This window comes from Gopherus evgoodei, chromosome 10, assembly GCF_007399415.2.
Source record: "Gopherus evgoodei ecotype Sinaloan lineage chromosome 10, rGopEvg1_v1.p, whole genome shotgun sequence".
NCBI classification, from domain to species: Eukaryota; Metazoa; Chordata; order Testudines; family Testudinidae; genus Gopherus; species Gopherus evgoodei.
The window spans coordinates 56,154,708-56,174,945 of NC_044331.1; the positions used below are offsets into that span (position 1 = coordinate 56,154,708).

The 20,238-nt window shown below is 46.9% G+C and overlaps 1 protein-coding gene across 1 annotated transcript; it reads right to left on the reverse strand.

Moving 5' to 3' along the window:
* Positions 1 to 1,033: 1,033 nt before the first annotated feature.
* Positions 1,034 to 19,803, reverse strand: NAGPA (N-acetylglucosamine-1-phosphodiester alpha-N-acetylglucosaminidase). Its single transcript, XM_030577815.1, has 11 exons — positions 19,670 to 19,803; positions 16,570 to 17,055; positions 14,309 to 14,448; positions 13,030 to 13,138; positions 9,759 to 9,887; positions 8,410 to 8,618; positions 7,452 to 7,499; positions 5,673 to 5,801; positions 4,644 to 4,775; positions 4,326 to 4,389; positions 1,034 to 2,742 (listed from the first exon to the last, which is right to left on the reverse strand). Exons 1-11 carry the CDS (start codon positions 19,801 to 19,803, stop codon positions 2,499 to 2,501), a joined length of 1,824 nt encoding a protein of 607 aa, XP_030433675.1. The 3' UTR covers positions 1,034 to 2,498.
* Between the last annotated feature and the right edge of the window lie 435 nt (positions 19,804 to 20,238).

Below are 20,238 nucleotides of genomic sequence, written 5' to 3' on the forward strand. Positions count from 1 at the left end.
AACTGGTCAATTTAAAAACTGGTTGGTGGGGAAAGGGCCAGAATCTGCAGGTCCTACCTACTGAACTCAGGTGCTAAGTTGTCACATTTTTAATGTATCTGCTAAGGCCAGTTGCATCAGCAAAGCCAGTGACCTTCTTTTGAAATGCAGTTCACTTCCTCACCCTCTTCGTGCAATTATACTGTGAGGAGACCCTTCTTTACAGGTTAAGGCTGAAAGACTATTTGAAGGGCATTTGTCAGCACCTTCTGCCTGGTGGTGGTTTTCTATGCTCCCAGGACAGACTTGAGAAAATTCTTCTAACTGGCCATAAAGGATGTTCACTGTCAGCATTGACCATGAATCAGTTTTAATGGCCCTGTAACACTTCCACGCTATCTGTGTATAAAGACTAAATGGGCATTAATTTTTTTTAGGTAAATGTACTATTTGCCCCACTCAACCCGCTCCTGTCTTAACTTTTATATAAGGGTCTTGATTCTTGTCAGCAAAAAAACCCCCCAACAACCTTGTTCTGACAATTCAGAGCATGCTACTGGAATACACAGGGTGCTTTGTGACATGTTACTGAGCAACAAATGTGAAGCTACAGATTCTGCACTTATGGCAGTTGAAAGTTGAAGTTACCAGCTGTAATTTTCTGCTGTCCATATTTCTGTAACTTAAAAATAAAATGAATAAACCAATAATTTTTTTGAGATTACTAAATACTGCAGTTGTGGTATCTGTCAGGTAATCTAAGGCATTTATATATAGTATATCTATTGCTGCAGTTATCTAAATGTGCCAAGGAGTAAAGATGCACCTTACCTCATTTCTGAAACCTGTCTCATGTGCTGTGCTAGCAGTTCAGTTAAAACTTTTTTTTTTTCCTGTAGTGGCAGAGGATGATGCAAGATCCCATAGCAGCACTTCCAGCTGTACAAAGATTCTCAGTGGGTAAAATGGGAAGGAGCCCAGCCAAAGCGTGGCTGTGACAGATCATTTCCCCTCAGTGTGCAATAAAATATTGGTTTATTAAGAGTTCAAACAGTCACTTACTAATTGAGTTTATTCAAGTGTTAAGTAACCAATAGCAAATCAATTCTTAAAATGTACAGACTGATCTGATTCTTCAAATATGGCATAAAAACTCCACGAGCTCTGTTTATGTGGAGAGTCACAGTAAAAAAGATCTAAGTGCATATTCAAGGTGCTTTAAGCCCACCTTGGAGCAGTCAGTGGCACATTGGAGGCTAATTACTTGCCTCAATGAACATGTTTCTAAAAAGCCCTTTTAGTCTACAACGACTCATTGGCCAAGAAAAATCATCAACCTCCACCCAATAGGTTTACTAGCTTTGACAACTTTAAAATCTACTGAACCTCAGTCCTCTCTATTAAGCAACTTTCTGCACTCAGAGGGCAAATGCAATTTTTACAGCAGTGACTGAAGCCTTCAGCACCTACCATGTTGGAACATGGTTGGGAATAAAGAAGTTAGATGCCACCCCTGGCACAATTAGCATACGATTTAACTCAAGTGTTCCACCTTGATGTAGCCTGTGTGCTGTTGCCTTGAGGCTTTTCCTTCGAGGTGAGTTACTCTTCGTTGCCCCAGGGACAGCACAGGACCAGGTTCAGAGAATGAGCCCAGCTAAACTGACCTTTTTTAATGAGGGGAGCAGAATCACTTAAAATCCCCAGAGCAGTATCAGCTCTGGTCACAGTGCAACAACCTGCCCCCTTTACAGTGAAGAGGGGGAGTTACATGCCCTGAAGGAGTGAGACTTTTGGGAGCTGACACAAAAGGCTTTTCACGTGACACTGTTTATGACTCTATCAAAAACGTAATACATCCCTCACTATGGCAGCCAACCAGAACAACCAGCTTGTGGCAGACAAGTTCTACCCCTAGTGAAAGAAATGCCTTCCAGCCCAAATTGCAAGAAACACAGCTTCAGTGAAACAAGCCAGATGTGACCATGTTCTAGCCACACTGCTCAACTATGGAATGTGCCGCGGTGGGAGAACTGGCCCAAAGCGAGAGAAGCCATGTGCTACTGCATGTTGCACTTCCACTGACCTTTAGTTTTTTTCTCATTGTCATTAATTAATCAGGCTCAGTTTGCTGGGCAGGGAATTCCTTATCCACGTGCAACTAATGCAGTGAATACTGACCAACCCTCACAGTTATTACAGGCCCCTATTCTCCATGGTAGAGCAGCAGTTGCTGCTGTTGCACAGGGCTTCCCATGTCCCCTCTCTCTCCTGAGCACCAGGCCCATGAAGGGAACTGAGAGACTTCTGATTGAGGAGTGGCAAGAACAGAGGCAGCTGCTGGCTTGAGCCCATAGTCACATGTTTTGTGACTACAACCTTGTGCCCCTTCTTGCTGCTGTTCTGTGCAAGTTACTAGCTTCTCATTCCAGGATGAAGCAGCCCTTGGTAGGTCCTCGGTGCTGAAAGCCAGTACCACAGCTGGGGAGAATCTCTCAAGTCTTTCCTCACCTGTAAAGTTAAATGAGTGCTTCAGTCTCTGTCTGGCTTTGATCTTGAGTGTCTTCTGTCTGGTACTGCTCCAAAGAGGCAGAAGGGCATGTATGACTGGCTTCTCCATTCATCTCCTTTAGTGGATGGTACATGTAGTCACCATGTTCACAGCGCTCTGCTGCCCGGCTCCTGAGAACTAGCCTCAGGTTTCCTACCACACTGATCAAAAGCAGCAGCCCCAAGACTGAGGTGAAGCAGATCCAGGTTCTCCTGTGAGAGAGGAAAGAATAACCCACTCTCAGAAATGCAGCACTATATGTTTTAGTACATCTGTAACTATGCAGCAGATTTCAGGTATGTGGCTCCTGGCTGGCTGCATCACTGCTGCAGCCTAAGGTCTTGCTTCTCACAGTGGCTTAAGTGGGTGCTTTTAGCCCCTCAGAGTGGTTGGCCTCTTCCTTTAACACTGACCTTTAGGCTCTCTCTTCCACCAATAGCTCTGACTGTGGCAGACAGAAAGGGGGGGCTTAGTGAAAAGCATGTTCTGCTGTGTGAAATGATTGGGGCACAGAAGAAAGATGAATGAATGGCTGCTGGCCCCACTGTTTCCAGCAAGTACAGGAGTGCTCAATTTGTTTTATAACTAAGGCTATGAGCTGGTCCCAGAGATCAGGAAGGTCATGGATTCTGTGATTTTAGGTGACCTCCAGGACTTCAACCTCTATGGGGGTGGGGCTCAGGCAGCCAGCCCTGTGCTTCTGTGATTTATTGTGTACTGACTGTGGCTTTTACTAAAAATACCTGTGACAAAATCTTAACCTTATTCATAACAAAAGCAGAACAGAGGGTACTTGAAGTGGTTCTCTCATTTCACTAACAGGAACCAGAACATAGGGTTAGTTGTGGCTCCCTGCAGTAAAAGTAAATGAATGGCTTTAAATGTGGAGGCACATCATTAGCAGTGCAGCTGGTCTAGTCTCTCCTCATCAGTAATACAAACACCAGACAATGCTGCTGCACCTGGATGGTCTGCAATTCTAGAATCAAAATTAACGTGCCCAGAAGCTGGAAATCAAGTGCAACACAGGGCAAAAAGTAGGCTAAGGGCATTTAATCCACTGTTTACAATGGCTGTTTGCTTCCTTTGGATACTGTGTGCATGGAGCTCTACTTCCCTACACAAGTTACTTGCAGTTCAGAGCTAGTGGGGCTGGAGGACTTTCAATCCAATATTGCACTAAATGCTGCAGCATATTGCAACAGCCAAGACCTTTCTCCACCAATCCCCTATGGTGCAAACCCTGCTTCAGCTAGGCCAGAGAACAAAGCTCTTGTCTTACAATTACAGAGGTCATTAACAATCTACCCCCAAGAGCTTAGCCAAAGTGAAGATGGATCATTATTCATCTCCCTCCCCAAAGCCAGGGGCCTCCCTGATTATTATTTACAGGCTGGCTGGTGCCTGGACAGTATGTGAGAGGAGGGAGGATAGGGCTCACCCTGGCCCTCCCATGACCGCTTTTAAGCACTGGTTGCCCTAACCATCCCCTCTAGTCTTGTGCCAGAGCAGCAGGGCCATAGCTCTTGCTTGTAGCCCCACAACTTGAGGCTGGCTTTCAAAGCCAGCTTAGACACACTCCGCAGCCTGGGGGCAGCTCCCTCCTGTGAATTTGATTCTTAACCAGAAGCCTGATGAGCGAAGTACAGAGATTCCGGGGCAAGCACATGTATTATATACAATGAAGCAGGAGCTTTTCATACTCCATGGCCATCCTCCCCACAAAAGGCTAACTGGCGGTGGGCAGATGCTGCTCTATCATTTGTTCATATATAACCAAACACTGCACACTTACTCTGTGAGAAGGGGTTTCTTGTCACTCTCTTCCTGAAGCATGTAGAAAGCCAGACAGTGGCCAGCTAGAAAGCAAGATGACAACAGGTGAAGGAAACAGGCACGGGTGGGGTGGAACTGCCTCATACCAAACAAGCCCAAGCAAAGTGCCGGGGAAAGCATTAGCTAGCCAAGGTGGCGGCAGCTTAGCTCATAGCTCTGCGGAGCTAATGACAAGTGAGACAAGCTTTGGTCTCTATGGTCACATCAGTGTCACACGGTAAAGCTGCTGCGCCGTGTAGCCAAAGAGAACCACGCAAAGAGGCAGCACGGGACATACCTCTGGATAACTTGTCCTGCAGGCTGTCCTCATAGGTGATATTACAGCTGCCCGTCTCCTGGTCACAAGGACAGCCATGCTCGCAGTCACAGAGCTGCTGGCAGTTTGGCCCATACCAGCCTATGGGGCACTCTGAGGAATTAAGGTCGACTGATTACAAAGAAAGCAGGGTATACTCCCTGTAGGCTGGGATTTCCACATCAGCACAAGGCACGTTACCTCAGCCACGCATGTCCCACTAAAGCCATTGCACGTATAGTAATTGTTCAGAAACGTTTAAATGAGCATTAATTCCCCAGGGTATTTTCTCGAACTTGTCTAGTCTCCCTCCCCATAGCATCTGAGCACCTAGGGAATGATTTAGAGGCCACGATTTAGTTTGGAAGGACAAGCGTTTTATGAGAACGAAGTGACAAAAATTAAAAGAGCACAGTGTAATTAATCTGTGCAACTCCCTGCAGCAGGATCTTGAGGCAGAAAGTAAGATTCACACCAGCATTAGATGTTTTAATAAGAGCAGGTGCCGTTACACAAGCTAAGAAATAAGAGCTAGAGGCAAATCAGCCATTAAAGGGAGAGTGCAAAGGTCAGACTTTCAACACTCATTGACTCATACTAGGTACATGCGCAGCATGACACCCAGAATTAAGAGGTCATAGTCAGCTGCCTTTGGCTTTGCCAGATTTACAGCTTTCTGGCTGAAAGGTGGTCCATTTGTCAGGCCAGCTGTGAAGTAGGTGAGAGTTCACCTGGTTTTGAAAGCACACAGGGAAAGAGCCAGTCGCTTCCAGTTACAAAATAAAGCGTTATGTTTTTAAACTGCATTTTGTAGGTAAAGGGCAGCCCCCTAGCACAGCTGTAAGCCTGACCTTTCTGCATTAACATGACCCAAATGGAGAGCCTCTACCTGGGCTTGACTGAGCCCTGTGGGGCAAAGCTCATGTCTTCCTTAGTCTGAACACAGGGTTGCTCCATACAGGACATTTAAACTCTTCATACGCACAAAGCACTACTGGGAAGAGATGTCACCTTGCTGACAGATGGCTCCTTGGTATCCAGCCGGGCAGGTGCAGGATCCATGCACAGGGTCACATGCTCCATCGTTCTGACAGAGGCATTTCTGGGTGCAGCCATCCCCATAGGAGCCGCTAGCACATGCTGCAGGCAAGCACAAACTCATCAGGGTTCTCTTACTGGCCATGCCGAGAACAGCTAGAATTCTCCATATCAACAAGCTAGCACCCCTTCCCCACCACTCTCCCTATTCACTGTGTGTTCATTACACAGGGACGGGACACCACAGCACCAACTACAAGCCAATCGGCTGCTAAGCAACTGGCAAAGTGAATTAAAACCAGACACATGCCCTGTGCCAGAGTGGAGCGAACCTGCCTCAGTTGGGAGCAGGGCATGCCAGGAGAAGGAAGAGATTCATTTGCAGGGGGCTCACATTAAGGATAAAACGGGTGATGACTCTGCTCTTTATGCCTCTGATTAAGTGCCCAGGGAAAGGAGTGCCACCAGAGCAGATGAAGAGGTTGGACAGGACTCCTACCTTGCTGTAAAATAAGCAAAGAATCCTGTGGCACCTTATAGACTAACAGATATATTGGAGCATGAGCTTTCATGGGTGAATACATGCATCCGACGAAGTGGGTATTCACCCACGAAAGCTCATCCTCTAATACGTGTGTTAGTCTATAAGGTGCCACAGGACTCTGCTGCTTTTACAGATCCAGACTAACATGGCTACCCCTCTGATACTTGATACCTTGCTGTAGCTGTTTCCCTCCTCCCCTTTAATGGGCATCCGATTCCAGTAAGGAATCCCCAGCTGGTGCTGGACAAGCCTCCTCAACCCCTGTGCTCACCACAGGCTGGCTCTGTCAGAGGATAACAGCTGAGAACCTTGTGGATATGGGAGGGGCCTTCAAGAAAGCTGAGGGGCCCTGCAGTTCAGGGACTATCCCCAGGCCTGGGCAGGGGCAAAGACTTCCCTAGGGCTCTCGAAGGCACTTGAGTTAACTGGTGCCTGCTGAAGTCACAGATCTCCTCAGCTCCCACTGATGATTTGAGCACCTGCGGCTCCAATGCCCGAGCCAGGTGTGCTGCTCATGGTGAGGCCACAGAGACACTGCTAGCTGGGTGATTATGCTGGGTTGGGCTGTTTAATAAAAGGCATTTTAAAAACAATCCCCCTCACCCCCTTCCCCCCCCCCCCCCGCGGCACTTCTGATCATGTGTCCATCCCAGACCCATCAGCTCTCACACACGTTCCCTTCCCCATTGCTGCTCTAATGCTGTACCCCAGGGAACTCTCAGGAGGGCTGGAGAGCCAGGAGGGTGGTGACATCATTATTAAGGAGGTGAAACCTGAGAGGGGCAGTAATTTCTTCACATTACTTAAAACTTATTTAACTACAACACTTGAGGAGACCTTATCCTGGTTTAGAGGCTGAATCCACACTTCCCACCCTGCATTTAAGAAGGCAGGAAGCTCGCAATCTGCAGTTCTCAGACCCAGCTGACCAGGAACCACAGCTTGGAAATCCTGGCTGTGTCTAACAGGGGAAAAAATGTAGCAAACCCATCGCAGGCCACTATGTACCCTAAAGGTGCAACAGAAAAAGGACCACACACCCTGCTGTCTCTTTGGCGGCTCGCCCTTACAGAACAGTGTGGATGTTAGATAGGGTCAATAGAACCACGTTTCCCCACTGCTGCAGGCGTCAGGCAAACAGCGCCCTATAATGATGCGGTCCCCTCCATAGTCATAAAGAATAAGATTACAATACAAATTGGAGTTACCTTCACTGCAATTGCTGCCTATCCAGCCAGCATCACAGAGGCACCCAGCTACGAAGAAGGAAACACAAATCAGGCACTGAAGCTGAGACCAGCAGAGAGACCATGAGCTGCTTGAGACACCAATGCCCCCACTTAGAACATGCACCTGGAAATCAAGACAAGGGTTAACACACACTCCCCTCCAGACAGCCAAGGAGTGGACCAGCTGGGCTCATTTGCAGCTGCTGCTATAAAAGGCTTGGCTTTCAGCAGAGCCTGGAGTAAGAGCAGCTCTCTTCTCTTCTCTAGGGAAGAAGACTTCAGTTCTCAGCAGAGCACAGGTGCTTGATACTGGAGGCACTTTCTGTATTCAGAGCACAAGTGACTGGGGCGGGCTGGAGCAAGCCATGTTCTTGAGAGGGCTGCAGTCAGTCAAAAGGTACTTTTTCTGTGGGGGTTTCTGATGGTAGTGCTGGGAGCTTGTGGGAGGAATCACTCAGGATCATTAGAATGGAAGTCACTGGTGACCCTTAAGTAGAAAGGCTCCAGTGTGGTATTTCAGCAAGGCAGGAGAAATCCAGGGAGGTGACTGCCCTGCTGTTTCATCATGTAACAAGCTCTGCAGTTCCTGCAGGGATACAAGGATGTGGAGGAGCCCTGGGAGGGGAGATGTTCACAAGAGGCTTTCTCTTCAGTGGTCCAGAACCTCTCTCGGACTGCTAGGAGCTCAGCCTTGTTACTGTGTGGTGCTAGATGGGAGAGGTTCCCCTACTCTGACAAGGTGGCAGATATGACCTATAAATGTTAGCATCACTAACTGGCTAATCTCTACAGACCCAACACCCACAATAGCTACACCTCCCTCCCTACCCATTGCCCCCCTAGCTGGTAATGACGACATACTAGCGTGTGCCACTAGTAACACACCCACCCCCCCCCCCATTGCAATGGGCTCGCTTTGTAAATAGTGGTGGCTTACACTCAGTGCAGATGCCATGCTGGCTGCAGTTGGAAGGCCCGCAGTCCAGGACGCTGCAATCTGGTCCTCTCCAGAAGTCCCCAGTGCACTGGCACTCTCCCAGCACGCAGTGCCCATGCCCGCTGCAGTCTGGAGGCTCGCAAGCAGGCTCGTGGATACACATGACTGTCGAGACGCTCCGAGGGCAACGCCACATGGCGTCGGACTTGCTGAGGACAAAAGGCAGTTCCCATGAGCAGAGGGTTGGGGTGTGAAAGCTTCTCTGTTCCTATAGCCCTATGGCATGAGTGGAGGAGGGGTGAGCTGTGCAGATACTGGCAAAAACTGAAAGCCAGGATCACTAAATCCTCCAACAGGGAAACACACCCAGGACTCTGCTGATTTTTGGATCAGCTGGCACATTAGTAAAGTGCATGGAGCTGTCGATCAGCTGCCAGCCACTTCATATTTGATCCCCATTTCAGTCACAGCCCCATTTGATAGCTCTGCTAGCAGCCTGATGATGGTGAAGATTGTGTAATATCAGAGCACTTGGGAAAATTAGGTAATCACGCCAAATCCCATTAGTCACTCACTCAAAGAAAAACTGTCACACACTTTTCCTGTGCAAACTCCTAATGCTTCAAATTCTGATTATTCCCTCTTAGGTACAAGGTGAGAAGTACAGACCTTGAGTATGCTAATTTAAAACAATAATTATCATAGTTACACAGTGCACTTCTGCCTGAAAAAGCCCAAGACATTTCCCAGAGAGCCACCATCAAAATACAGCCACCTCTGGGATGGATGACAGCTGCTAGGTAGCCAGCTAGCACATAGCACACTGTGCAAAAGGGGATGGAGCACTTTAGTCTAGGCCCATTACCCACTCTTCCAAGGACTAATGAGACCCTTTATAGCCTGGCAGAGCAGATAAGGTCTCTGAAAAATATTGACTCTTGCTTGCTACTCAACTCTTCTGCCTCGGAAAGAGAAGAAGGGGGTGGAATCTGCTGGGATTCATAACTCTTACTAGTCTAGCTATCTCATGACTGATGTCTGGACTGGTACTTTGCACCAAGACATCAAGTTATTTCTGTGACGTTCCAGGCAGGTCAGAAAAGCAATACAGTTTCCCTCATCCTTCCATACACACAGATCAGCATGAAGGACCAGATTCGTTCCCGGAAGAAGCAGGTGCATTTCACTGGAAAGTCAGTGGGAGTCCAACCCACTCTCGCCAGGCCTGAGTTTAGCCCTGTGACTCTGGAGTGGTTCCCACAGAGATCTTGTCTATGTAGAGGAGAGCTCCTCAGGCAACGAACTGGGAAGCTGAGGTGTCCCCATGGTTTTCACCATCCAGCGCCTACCAGTGATCCGATGGGTAACTTGCTAGGGTTCCATTTAAAACCAGAGTGGCTGAACCTCCACCATCCAGATTGATAGCATTCACGACACCCTGCTGCTTTAGGAAGTTGGCCATTTCCCAGAGATTGAGGCTGCAAAACAAAAACCAGTTTTTGCAGTTTAGCACCCAGGGATGCAGGAGCCATCTCTGGGGCAAAGTATAGCAGCCTCACGGATCATCTGGAGGGACTCTGAATTCTTGAACTGGGTTTATTCAGCACCACTTCTTGAAGGTTCTCATAGAGTCTAAAATCTGTTTAGATTTCGGACAGTCTTCTTACAGATGAAGCAAACATTTCTGCTGGTGGCCAGTGGATATAACTGATATTTAGGCTTGGCAGATTTTGATTTTTTTTTTTTAATATAATTTGGATGGATAATATCTATGTTTATTCTTAAGCATTTTTTTAATTTTTTTTGTCTATTTTCACAGTTGTGTAAAACTATGGGGGAGAAGGGTCAGGCAACAATGATTTAATGACAGCAGATGTTAGGCTTCAAAAAGTTAAAGCTTTATAACCATTGACACAAACTGTCAACATCACATGTCAAAATATACAGAGTAAAGATCCCTAAATCCAACTCTAATAACATCTCAAGCAACATTTCCCCACTTTGCCTATCTGGAAACTTTGATGGTCAATAGAAATACTTTTGTCAGGTTGTGTCTATGGTGGAATAGATGTTTACTGACATTTACCAAAAAAATTGAATCCTGCCAAGCCTACTCACAGCTGTGGCCCTGGAAAGGTTACCCTTGGATTTTTGCACTATGGTAGCTATGACAATGGAAAACCCCAGCCTGGGAGAGCTCCACCAATGGAAAGAATTCAAAACTGAGCTCAGACTCTCGGTGCGCGTCAATTGTACACCCTGGGGTAATGCTAGCGGTTCTTACTTAATGCAGCTCTATTGGTGCAGACGAGCGCTCAGGCAGCATGGAAGCTGGTTCTTCTGTCTATCAGAAGAACCTGAAAAGGGACAGAGTCCACATAAATCATGCCTCTGTCTAAAAGATGTTACCCCTCCTAGTGGTAAATCTGAGAGGACTATCCCTGAAAGAGCTGAGAAAAGTTTCCCCCTCCAGTTCTACTTCACGAATGTGGCAGCACTGTGGGGAGAGTCAAATTAATTTTCCCCTTGTCTAGTTGGCCATTTCCCCTGCTGCTTGGATGGGTCCCTCACAGGGAAAAGACATAGTTGACTATTGGACAAGGTTTCAAACACTGGCAGGGAAAGCTGGCAGCAGGTGCAGGGCCTGAAATTCAGGGTCCAGGACCAGGAGGCACCTCTGTGATCATCTAGTCTAGTGGTTGTCAAACTTATTTGATTGCGCCCCCCTTCGTATCTGTAGTCATATACGTGTCCACCACACAAGTACATCTACCAATATATGCGGTGCTTCCCTTGAATCGGTTTTGGCTTCTTTGTTTTTCACTTGAGTTGTTTTTTTTTCTGAATGCACAAACGCTCCAATGTAAAAAAAGCAAAAGCAAAACTGTGATTGTGGTCCATGCTTACAGTTAAATGTGCACAGCGGGTCGTAGCAAACGGATGGCAATGACTTTGTATAATGCTATGCAAGCTTAACAGAAATCCGTCAAAATGCACAGCGCCATCTGAGGACCTGATATGGCTGGAGGAATCAGCTTTGCTAGTTATTCATTGCTGTGGGTAAAGTGCGCACAGTAAGTGTCTGTCTTCCCTCCCTCCCCCTACGCTTCTCATGTCTTACCCCCTAGAATACATTCCATGCCCCCCAGTTTGAGAACCTCTGATCTGTATATCACAGGCCAGAGAACTTCCCCACAATAATTCCTAGAGTTTCTCTTCGAACAACATCCAATCTTGATTTAAAAACAGTCAGTGATGGAGAATCCACCACAACCTGGTAAATTGTTCCAATGGTTAATTACTCTCTCAGTTAAAAAATTATGCCTTTATTTCCAGTCTCAATTTGTCTAGCTTCAGTTTCCAGCCATTGGATTGTGTTCTACCTTTCTGAGCGAGACTGAAGAGCCCATTACTAAATATTTGTTCCCTGTGTAGATACAGACTGTGTGATCAAGTCATCCCTTAACCTTCTCTTTGTTAAACTCAATAGAGCGAGCTCTTTGGGTCAGGATAAGGCAGGTTTCTAATCCTTTAATCATTCTCATGGCTCTTCTCTGAACCCTCTCTAATTTGTCGACATCATTCTTGAACTGTGGGCACCAGAACGGGATGCAGTATTCCAGCAGCAGCTGCACCAGTGCCAAATACAGAGGTAAAATGACCTCTCTACTCCTACTCAAGAGTCCCCTGTTTATACATCGCAGGATTTCATTAGCTCTTTAGGCCACAGTCACACTGGGAGTTCATGTGCAGCTGATTATCCACCACGACCCCCAAATCTTTTTCAGATTAAGCACTTTAGTCTTAAACTGACTCGATTTCAAGTTGGCAGCATCCGTTTATTGTTTCTAATTTAGCCCGGTGTAGTTCTCTTTAAGCCAGAGAGTTACACCATAGCTGATCGGCTCCAATACCTTTAAATTCTCTTGGGTTTTATTCATGAGTGCCAGAGGGAGAAGGAAGTTATAGACCAGGACACGCATCATACATCTAGCTTCCAGGACAGAGTAAGCTTCCATTTTAAAAAGTTACACTTCTAACCCTTTTAACTGAGGTGTGGGGGGAATCATGCAAATGCAGCACTGTCTGGATAGCTCTGCAGACAACTGAAAACAATAGGTCCAATCTGTTCCCATTGAAATGAACAGCAAAATTATCATGAATGTCCATGACAGCAGTATCTCGCTCACCACTGCTGAGAAAGGAGAAAATTATCCTTATTCATCACAATGAAACCTATGCTCTGAAGCCTAGTGATGGCAACATCAGTGCCAACACGTAATTTCACTTGAGATCATTTTAGCAGAAAGATCCAGCATCAGTTCTTCTCTGTCTGCAGTAGTGGATTTAGAAGGGAGAGTGGGGTATCAGAAGCCCAACTGGTTAAACAGGGCCCTGCTAGCAGTAATGGAGCCCTGCAGGGTTGTTCTCTCTTAACTCAGAGTGCCCGACTCTGCCTCTTTATCACCACAAACTTTTATATGGTGCCTAAAACTTACACCTGACTTTACTGAACATCGGATCTGATGCTGTTCTCAGTACTGGCTGTGATGCCAGATCAATCCCTTTGATACTTTGCCTGCCCCATGAGTTTATTAAAGAATGAGTTCTCAGCCTTACCCTCTCACATCAGTCTGTCCATCCATATGAACCAAGATCAGTCGCCCGAGCCTGTCATGTCCCACTGCCGTCCTGGCAGATATCACATTGATGAACTTGTCAAAGGACCCTGCATGGGAAAAAAGATAATTCACAGGCAGGTGAAAGAGCTGACTTTACAGACTCCTCTAGCTAGAGAAGACTGAGCATTAATTACTAACTTAACTCCAACCTTCCCCATCTAACCTCACATAGGAATTAGGAATGAAAATTTCCATTACCACTCTTGTTACAAGAGACTGGCTGGCTTGGGGAGATTGGGAATGGAATATGGAGCCCTTCACCTCTGAGTCACAAGTTAAGCTGCAGCCCAGGTTGATGGTGACTGCTCTTGTGAAATGAGTTTCTGACTTCAATCTAGTTCTCCATGGAGAAGAATTCACACTAAAATAGGGCCCCTTGCTGGCACCCTCAGGCCAAGGACTAACTGGATATTATTATTTCTAGCACTCAAAACCTCTAATCAGGATCAGGGCCCAACGGATGTGGATCTGGAAGACACAGTCTCTACTCCAGAGTTCACAGTCCAGGCGGCTGCTCCCCGCTCTCTCAAACTTCCAGAGGAGAGCTCCAACTGTTGTATCTTGTTACAGCAGCTACTGAGGGTGGTGAGGGTGGTGGTGGGGGGGGATAGGAAAAGATAGTGTCCAGATACTGGCTGAACATCAGCTTATGGGCGTGACCTGTTAATCCTCCCACTCCTACATATTACTAGATTGGCATGGGTACTGGGGTGCTTTGCCTCACAACCCAGACAAAATAACTCTCCTTCTCTGAGTGAGGCTTATTTTCAGCTCCCCTACCTGCAGCACTGGTGGTAATGCTAGTGCAGATGCGGCACCAGCAACCACTGGCACGTTAACCATTATGCTGTCTAGGCCTATTCTGAGCAGGGTTAGGTGGCTTGGTGTCTAAAATGGCAGCAGATAGCCCACCGCTGTCACCAACTGTGCAGCTGTGCTGGTAGTAGCAACAGGGAGAAATGTTAATGATTCTGGTTCCATTACAATGTAGCACATGCTATACCCATCATCTGATCCTCCCAAAGCAGTATGGGAAAGTTTAGCTCTGTCTACACTTGCAGATGCACAACTGTTTGCAGATGCACCCATGGCCAACAATGAGGGTGGCATGTACCAGTGCAGACACAATCTATAGCTCTGAAACCAAGATGCCCATTTACAACCTCCTCACAAGGCAGCTCATCAGCAGATTGGAGGCAGTAGCTTAGGATCTTTACCTGTGGTTTGAGTCTTGTCACACTCCGCTGTCTTACTCTCAGCGACATACACTTCTCCATCTCTCAGAAGCCAGACTACGCCACTTACCAGCTGCACAAATGGGTTGACTTGATCCAAAACATCCTCCTCCGACAGGTACCTGGGAGAGAGACAAGAGGAGTGAGGTGGCTCATCAAGGTGTCCAAAAACCTTTAGTGATGCCAAACTCTTGCCTTGTCTACCTTAGGAAATCCATTTACTTCTGACAACAGGCAGCTCAGCTAGTTCTGGAAAAAAAATGTGACCATATGTGTAGCTCAAGCTATGTTCTGCACTGTTTCAGAAGCAATGGACTGAACCTTGCTGGCAGCAAATCTATACAACACGCTGGGTAATACCCAGGTGACCACCAGCCCCTTGTGTATGCTAGAGCTCCTGCCATTGGTACCGCCAGGAGAGCTGAACCAGAGGAGCAATGGTAGGGAGATTATGGCAAAACACCTTACTCTAGACAGAACCATCCCCGCAGGCAGAAACATGTCAATTTTCAAGCACAGGCAGAGCCTCGGGCCCTGTCTCCACTAGCAATGTGTTAAATCTTGTACAACAGCAGCTCCGGGTTTAAAAGAGCCTAAATAGTTTAAGGTTAACCTGGCACTGAAAATGAGTAGAGAATCCACATTGGCCTGGGTGAGATGGGTTTTGCAAGGCATGGAATCAGTCCCAGGACTCCTAAGGCTGTGTGGACAGATCCTGCATTGCATTATGGGAAGGAGCCTTAACAAAAACCCAAACCAACATTCTTGGAAGCAGAGCTAATGCTGCAAAAGGCATTCCTGGCTACAACCTCCAGGCCAGCTAGTGGGCGTGGCCATCCACATGAGTTCTTATTCCCACAAACATTCACTGAAAAAACAAAGCATCATGAATACAAGCGTGATTAAAGGTGAGCGTATTTAGCACTGGAATGGCTCTCATGGCATTGTGAGAAAACCCTTGACAATTCATGTCAAATGCATCCCATCTGGCCCAGGGAACGCAGAAAGCGTCTTAAGTTTATTTTGGAAGAATACTTTACTACCCTTTGCTAACTGTGCTGGATATAATGTACCATGTACTTGAAAATCCGCAATATTCAATATATTTCTGAAGAGGGAATGTCTAATTTGTACGTTCTAATACACTATATTTACAGACACTGATTCTCATCACTCTCCTGGAAGGTCGGCATTATCTCCTTTTGACTGGTGAGAAACTGAGGCACTGGCAAGCTGAGGGTCTGATTTCCTAAGGTACCAAGCACTCACAAGCATAGAGGAAATTAACAAACTGGGTATTCAGCAGCAAAGGGACCTGCCCAAGATCAGAAAGGGGAGTCTGGAGCAGAGCCAGGTGTAGAAATGATGAGTGACTGGCTCCAAGGCTAGTGATTCACAGATTCAGATTCTAAGGCCAGAAGGATCCATTGTGATCATCTAGCCTGACCTGTTGTATATTACAGGCCAGAGAACCTTTCCAAAACGATTTTTAGGGCAGATATTTTGGGGAAATGCCCAACTGAACTACAAAGCCCTGAATTAAAAAGATAAATCTTACTCTTCAATAGATCATAGTGTACATGGCGTTCCAGGTTTAAATGAACCAGTGCAAGATTGGGAAAGTCTTCATAGTACCTAGGCATGCACCACTTTTTTTTAATAGATGGGCTCTGTTTCTCTATCACTTTTACATACAATTAATTGTAGTCACACAACTTCTGTGTACAGAGTCCATTACAGACAGAGGAGAAACTGGTTCTACAGGTGTATGCCTAATCAGTTGCCTATGCAACACATAGTACAGAAATTGCACATGCAAAAATGAAAGCTGTTTGGAACAGTCTGTAAGTGTGATCCTTTATCTGCATGGTATTATTCCAGGGAAACAACTATTTCCACAAAACTTTCATATCCCTTTTGTCCTTCCAACAATGTAAAATAGTAATTAAAAAAAAAAATGAAGCTGCTAGGTGAATACATGAAGCCCTAGTATTGATCTTGATAAGCTGCATCCAGCCCTGGAAAAATATCCGGCCTTTCTACGAAGCTGCTCTGATAGATCACACTGCCAGTGCTTCCTTTCAATAAGGAGACGTTCTATAATGTATGGGATTAAAAATCCCCATTGTTATAGTAGGGGAAGGTCCAGAAGCCAATTCCTAGGGGGGCACTTTCTGCCTTAATGTTTATTACTAAGCCTTTCGGGAAAAGAAAATGGCACAGAAAAGTGCCCAGATCCTTACCCAAACACCATGGTGCCATCCTTCCTGATCCCAAACTGCGCATTCTGCATGCCTCTGGCATTTCTCACCAGCCTTCCATTGCTCACAATGTTCCCGAGGCATTCTCCGGTGACCATGTCAAAGTAGCCACCATTTTGGGCCACTAGGCACTTGCCACGTCTTGCAGTTTCTATCACAGTGGCCTGGCGGCTTGAATTGCAACCTCCCAAGCCGCCAGGCTCTAACACAGAGAAGGTTCTCAGGGGGTTGTTCACAAAAGTAAAGTGGCCATAGACTTCCCTTTGTGTCTCGCCCTCTGGCGGGAAGTAAGACACGAATCCTTTTGTCGTAGTCACAGGAAGTTTGGTGCTAGTGTCGCTGGGCCAAGTTTCATGAGTTACATTGCCATGCACGACAGCTTGACAGTCTCTGACGTACCTGTGATGGTGATGAGGACCGTAGTAGGACGGAGGATATGGCAATAACAAGTCGTCATTTAATGAACCCCTGAAATGAAGAGATGGGTGAGATTATGAAATCTAGTTTCATTCAGTCAGCTGGTCTGTTGTCTGTCTGTCTAAGCTACTTACAGGGCCCTCTGAGCACCTCACAGTCTTTTTAATGTGTTTAGCCTCACAACATCCCTGCATGGGAAGTGCTACTATCCTCATCTTACAGATAGAACCGAGGCACAGAGCTACATCTACAAAGGCTGTGGCAGCAAGCCTCCCAGCCCAGGTTGATAGACTTGGCCTTGTAGGGCTCATGCTGACACTCTAAAAATAAGCATATAGCCAGTAGCTTGAAGTTGCAGTTCAGACTCTGAAGCCTAAGGAGGGAGAGGGCTTCAAAGCCCGAGGTCTAGCCTGAGTGTCAACTTCAAAGCGCTGTCTACACAACTATTCTTAGGGCACCAAGGCAAACCCAAGTCTATCGACCTGAGCTGGGACACTCACTCCTGCAGCCTAGGTAGACAAATTCAGAGACACTAAGGCCTTGTCTACACTTAAAACTTCTGCGCTTTTAACTTTGCTGGCATAGTTAAAGTGGCAACTCTGTCCTCTCCCCGCCCCCAATCCATGCAACTATGGTGGTATATTGGTACAGCTTATTCCAATTTGGCTAAGTGAACTAAGCTATACTGGGGCTTTGCTGGCATAACTATGTTGGTTAGGGGTGTGATTTTTTTTTTCCTTTTAAACCAACATAATTACGATAGTAAAACTTCTGAAGTATAGACAAGATTAAGTGCCTTGCCCAAGGTCACACAGAAAGTATATGGCAGAGCAGTGAATGGAACCCATATCTCAAATCCCTAAGCTTCTATCTGATAAGGAAACTAGCATCGTTCTGCTGTCACTATTGCACTACCAGCAGTGGGAGTGATGGCGTAGGCAGGGGGCAGGCATTTTTTAACTATGCATCACATAAATGATCAGAGCAGGCCTAGATGTCACAGTGGCAAAAATATCTGTAGCCTGTCTATACTAGGGGTTCAATTGCAGCTGTTGGTGCAACAATGGGGGTTTTCTTAAAGAGCTGAGATAAAGCATTGTTGACAAAATGAGCGGGGGGGCTGGGGGTGAAGGGGAAAGAATAGGTAATGTGGGAGATGCCCAGGATAAAAGGATTTGCTGAACTCAGAAGGGGGCTGTGATGCAATTTGTTTTTTTTAAACAGTCTCTTATGTTCCACATGCTTTGATAGATGGAAACCACTGAAACTGGATTCCAAATTCTTTACTCAAGGTTAGTAAATAGGTTGTTACTTTGTGTTGCCTTTAGCATGAGAAAAAAGGGAATAATATGTGCCAAAAACGCACCTTATAGTTTTCTGAGGTTATGAATTCGCATATGAATATCAATCAGTAACTATATTAAAAAAGACATTACAAAGGAGAGTTGTACAGTGGAAATTAACTCTGAAATATTAGGTAACTGATACAAGGAAATTCTGTCTTGAATACCCAAGACAATTAGATCTGGTCTACACTACAGACCTTTATTGGCATAATCAGCGGTGTGTAAAATCTACACTTCTAACGACTTAGTTATACCACCCTATGCCCGCATAGGTAGCACTTATGTCATCAGGAGACCTTTTCCCGCCAACATAACTACTGCTTCTCTGAGGTAGATTCACTATGCTGATGGAATTGTAGCTCACTCATGCAGCATTTTAAGTGTAGACATGCCCTTAGAAAAAACATAATATAAAGGAATTATACGATGAGACATACAGAGCTCACTGTGTTCCTCTCACTCCCCAAACCCCGGTCTATGCTTATAGAATAGTTGTGCTAGCTGTAGGTGTTCAATTGTTGCACTAGTCCAGGTTTGTCACCAACATATAGGAGGCATAATTTCGTTGAAATCATTTCTGAAAGGCTAGGTAGTAATCAACTATTGGCATGACTATAAAAGCTAAAACACTCAAATGGTTCTTTCTTGCCATGTTCTCTCTTTCCTAGAGCGGACAAACAACAAAGTACAGAACTTAGCTTCTAGACTATAAGAGTCATAGGCTCATTTCCAGGAATCTTTCTCTTCAATGGCTTTTTTTGTCTGTCTTGCTTGCTTTATGCTGTGGCTCCACAAGCAGGGAATGTTATATTTTTGCTCCTACACTAAAGTCAGGACGGGGCAGTTTGGACAAGGGAAGATCTGCTAAAAGTTCATTTTCCCTCTAAGCGCATGTCACGTCGGGGACAGGACTTTCAACGAGTACTAAGTACAGCAAAGTTCATTCCCTAGACCGTGTGAAAGGCGCAGGTCGGCCGAGACACCCCGCGCCTCTGGGTAGAACCTGCTGCACTATTTAGGGGAACGAACTAGACACGGGGGAGGAGGCGGATGCAGAGAGCGCGCGTGTCAGGAACAGAAAACTGCTTTTAAGTTGGCCAATGAGAGCACTACAGGGGGAGGGGGTAGATGATTTGGGGGAAGGGGGAACTTGGCTGAGTTTATTAGCGGGGAAAGGGGTGGCGGGGGGGATGGAGAAACTGGACCGGGGTTACCAGCGGGCAGGGTGTGCCCCCTCCCCAGCCTGGACACCCGGGCTGGCCGGATCCGCCGCCCGGACAGGCGCCGTCAGCTGCCCAGCCGGGAGGCCAGAGACTCACCCCCCGTCGCTGCCGCCGTGCGCTGTGCGGAGCCAGCTGAGCAGCGCCAAGGAAGCGGCGACAACAGCCATAGGCCGCTGCCGGCTCCCCCAGCTCCGGGCCGCGCACTCCGCCGCCAGCGTGGAGCCCGCCATATTGAGCGGCCCGTAGGCTCACATGACAGTGAGTCACGTCATGTGATCAGAGATAGCGGGGGGGGGGCAAGCTGCGGGTTGTGCGCCACCTAGTGTCAGCCCGGCCGTATCGCTCCCGCAGAGGCCAGGCAGGCAGAGCCGGCAAACAGACCCTAGAGCACAGCTTAGCAAGCTGTCTGATGTGGGGGACCGGCAAGGTTTTTTCCAAAGGGGGTGTGGGTAGATGGGGGGGAGAACCCAGGGCAGGGGCAGCAGGGGAGTGCCGGAGGTGAGCCCAGGGCTGGGGTGGGGGGCAGCCAAATTTTTTTTTTTTTGCTTGGGGCAGCAAAAAACCTAGAGCCGTCCCTGGCGGACTGGCACCGGTCCGTGGACCACCACTTTGAGAAGCAACGTTAGAGGGCAACGTTTAAAAGCGAGGGGCCTCTTTATACCCCA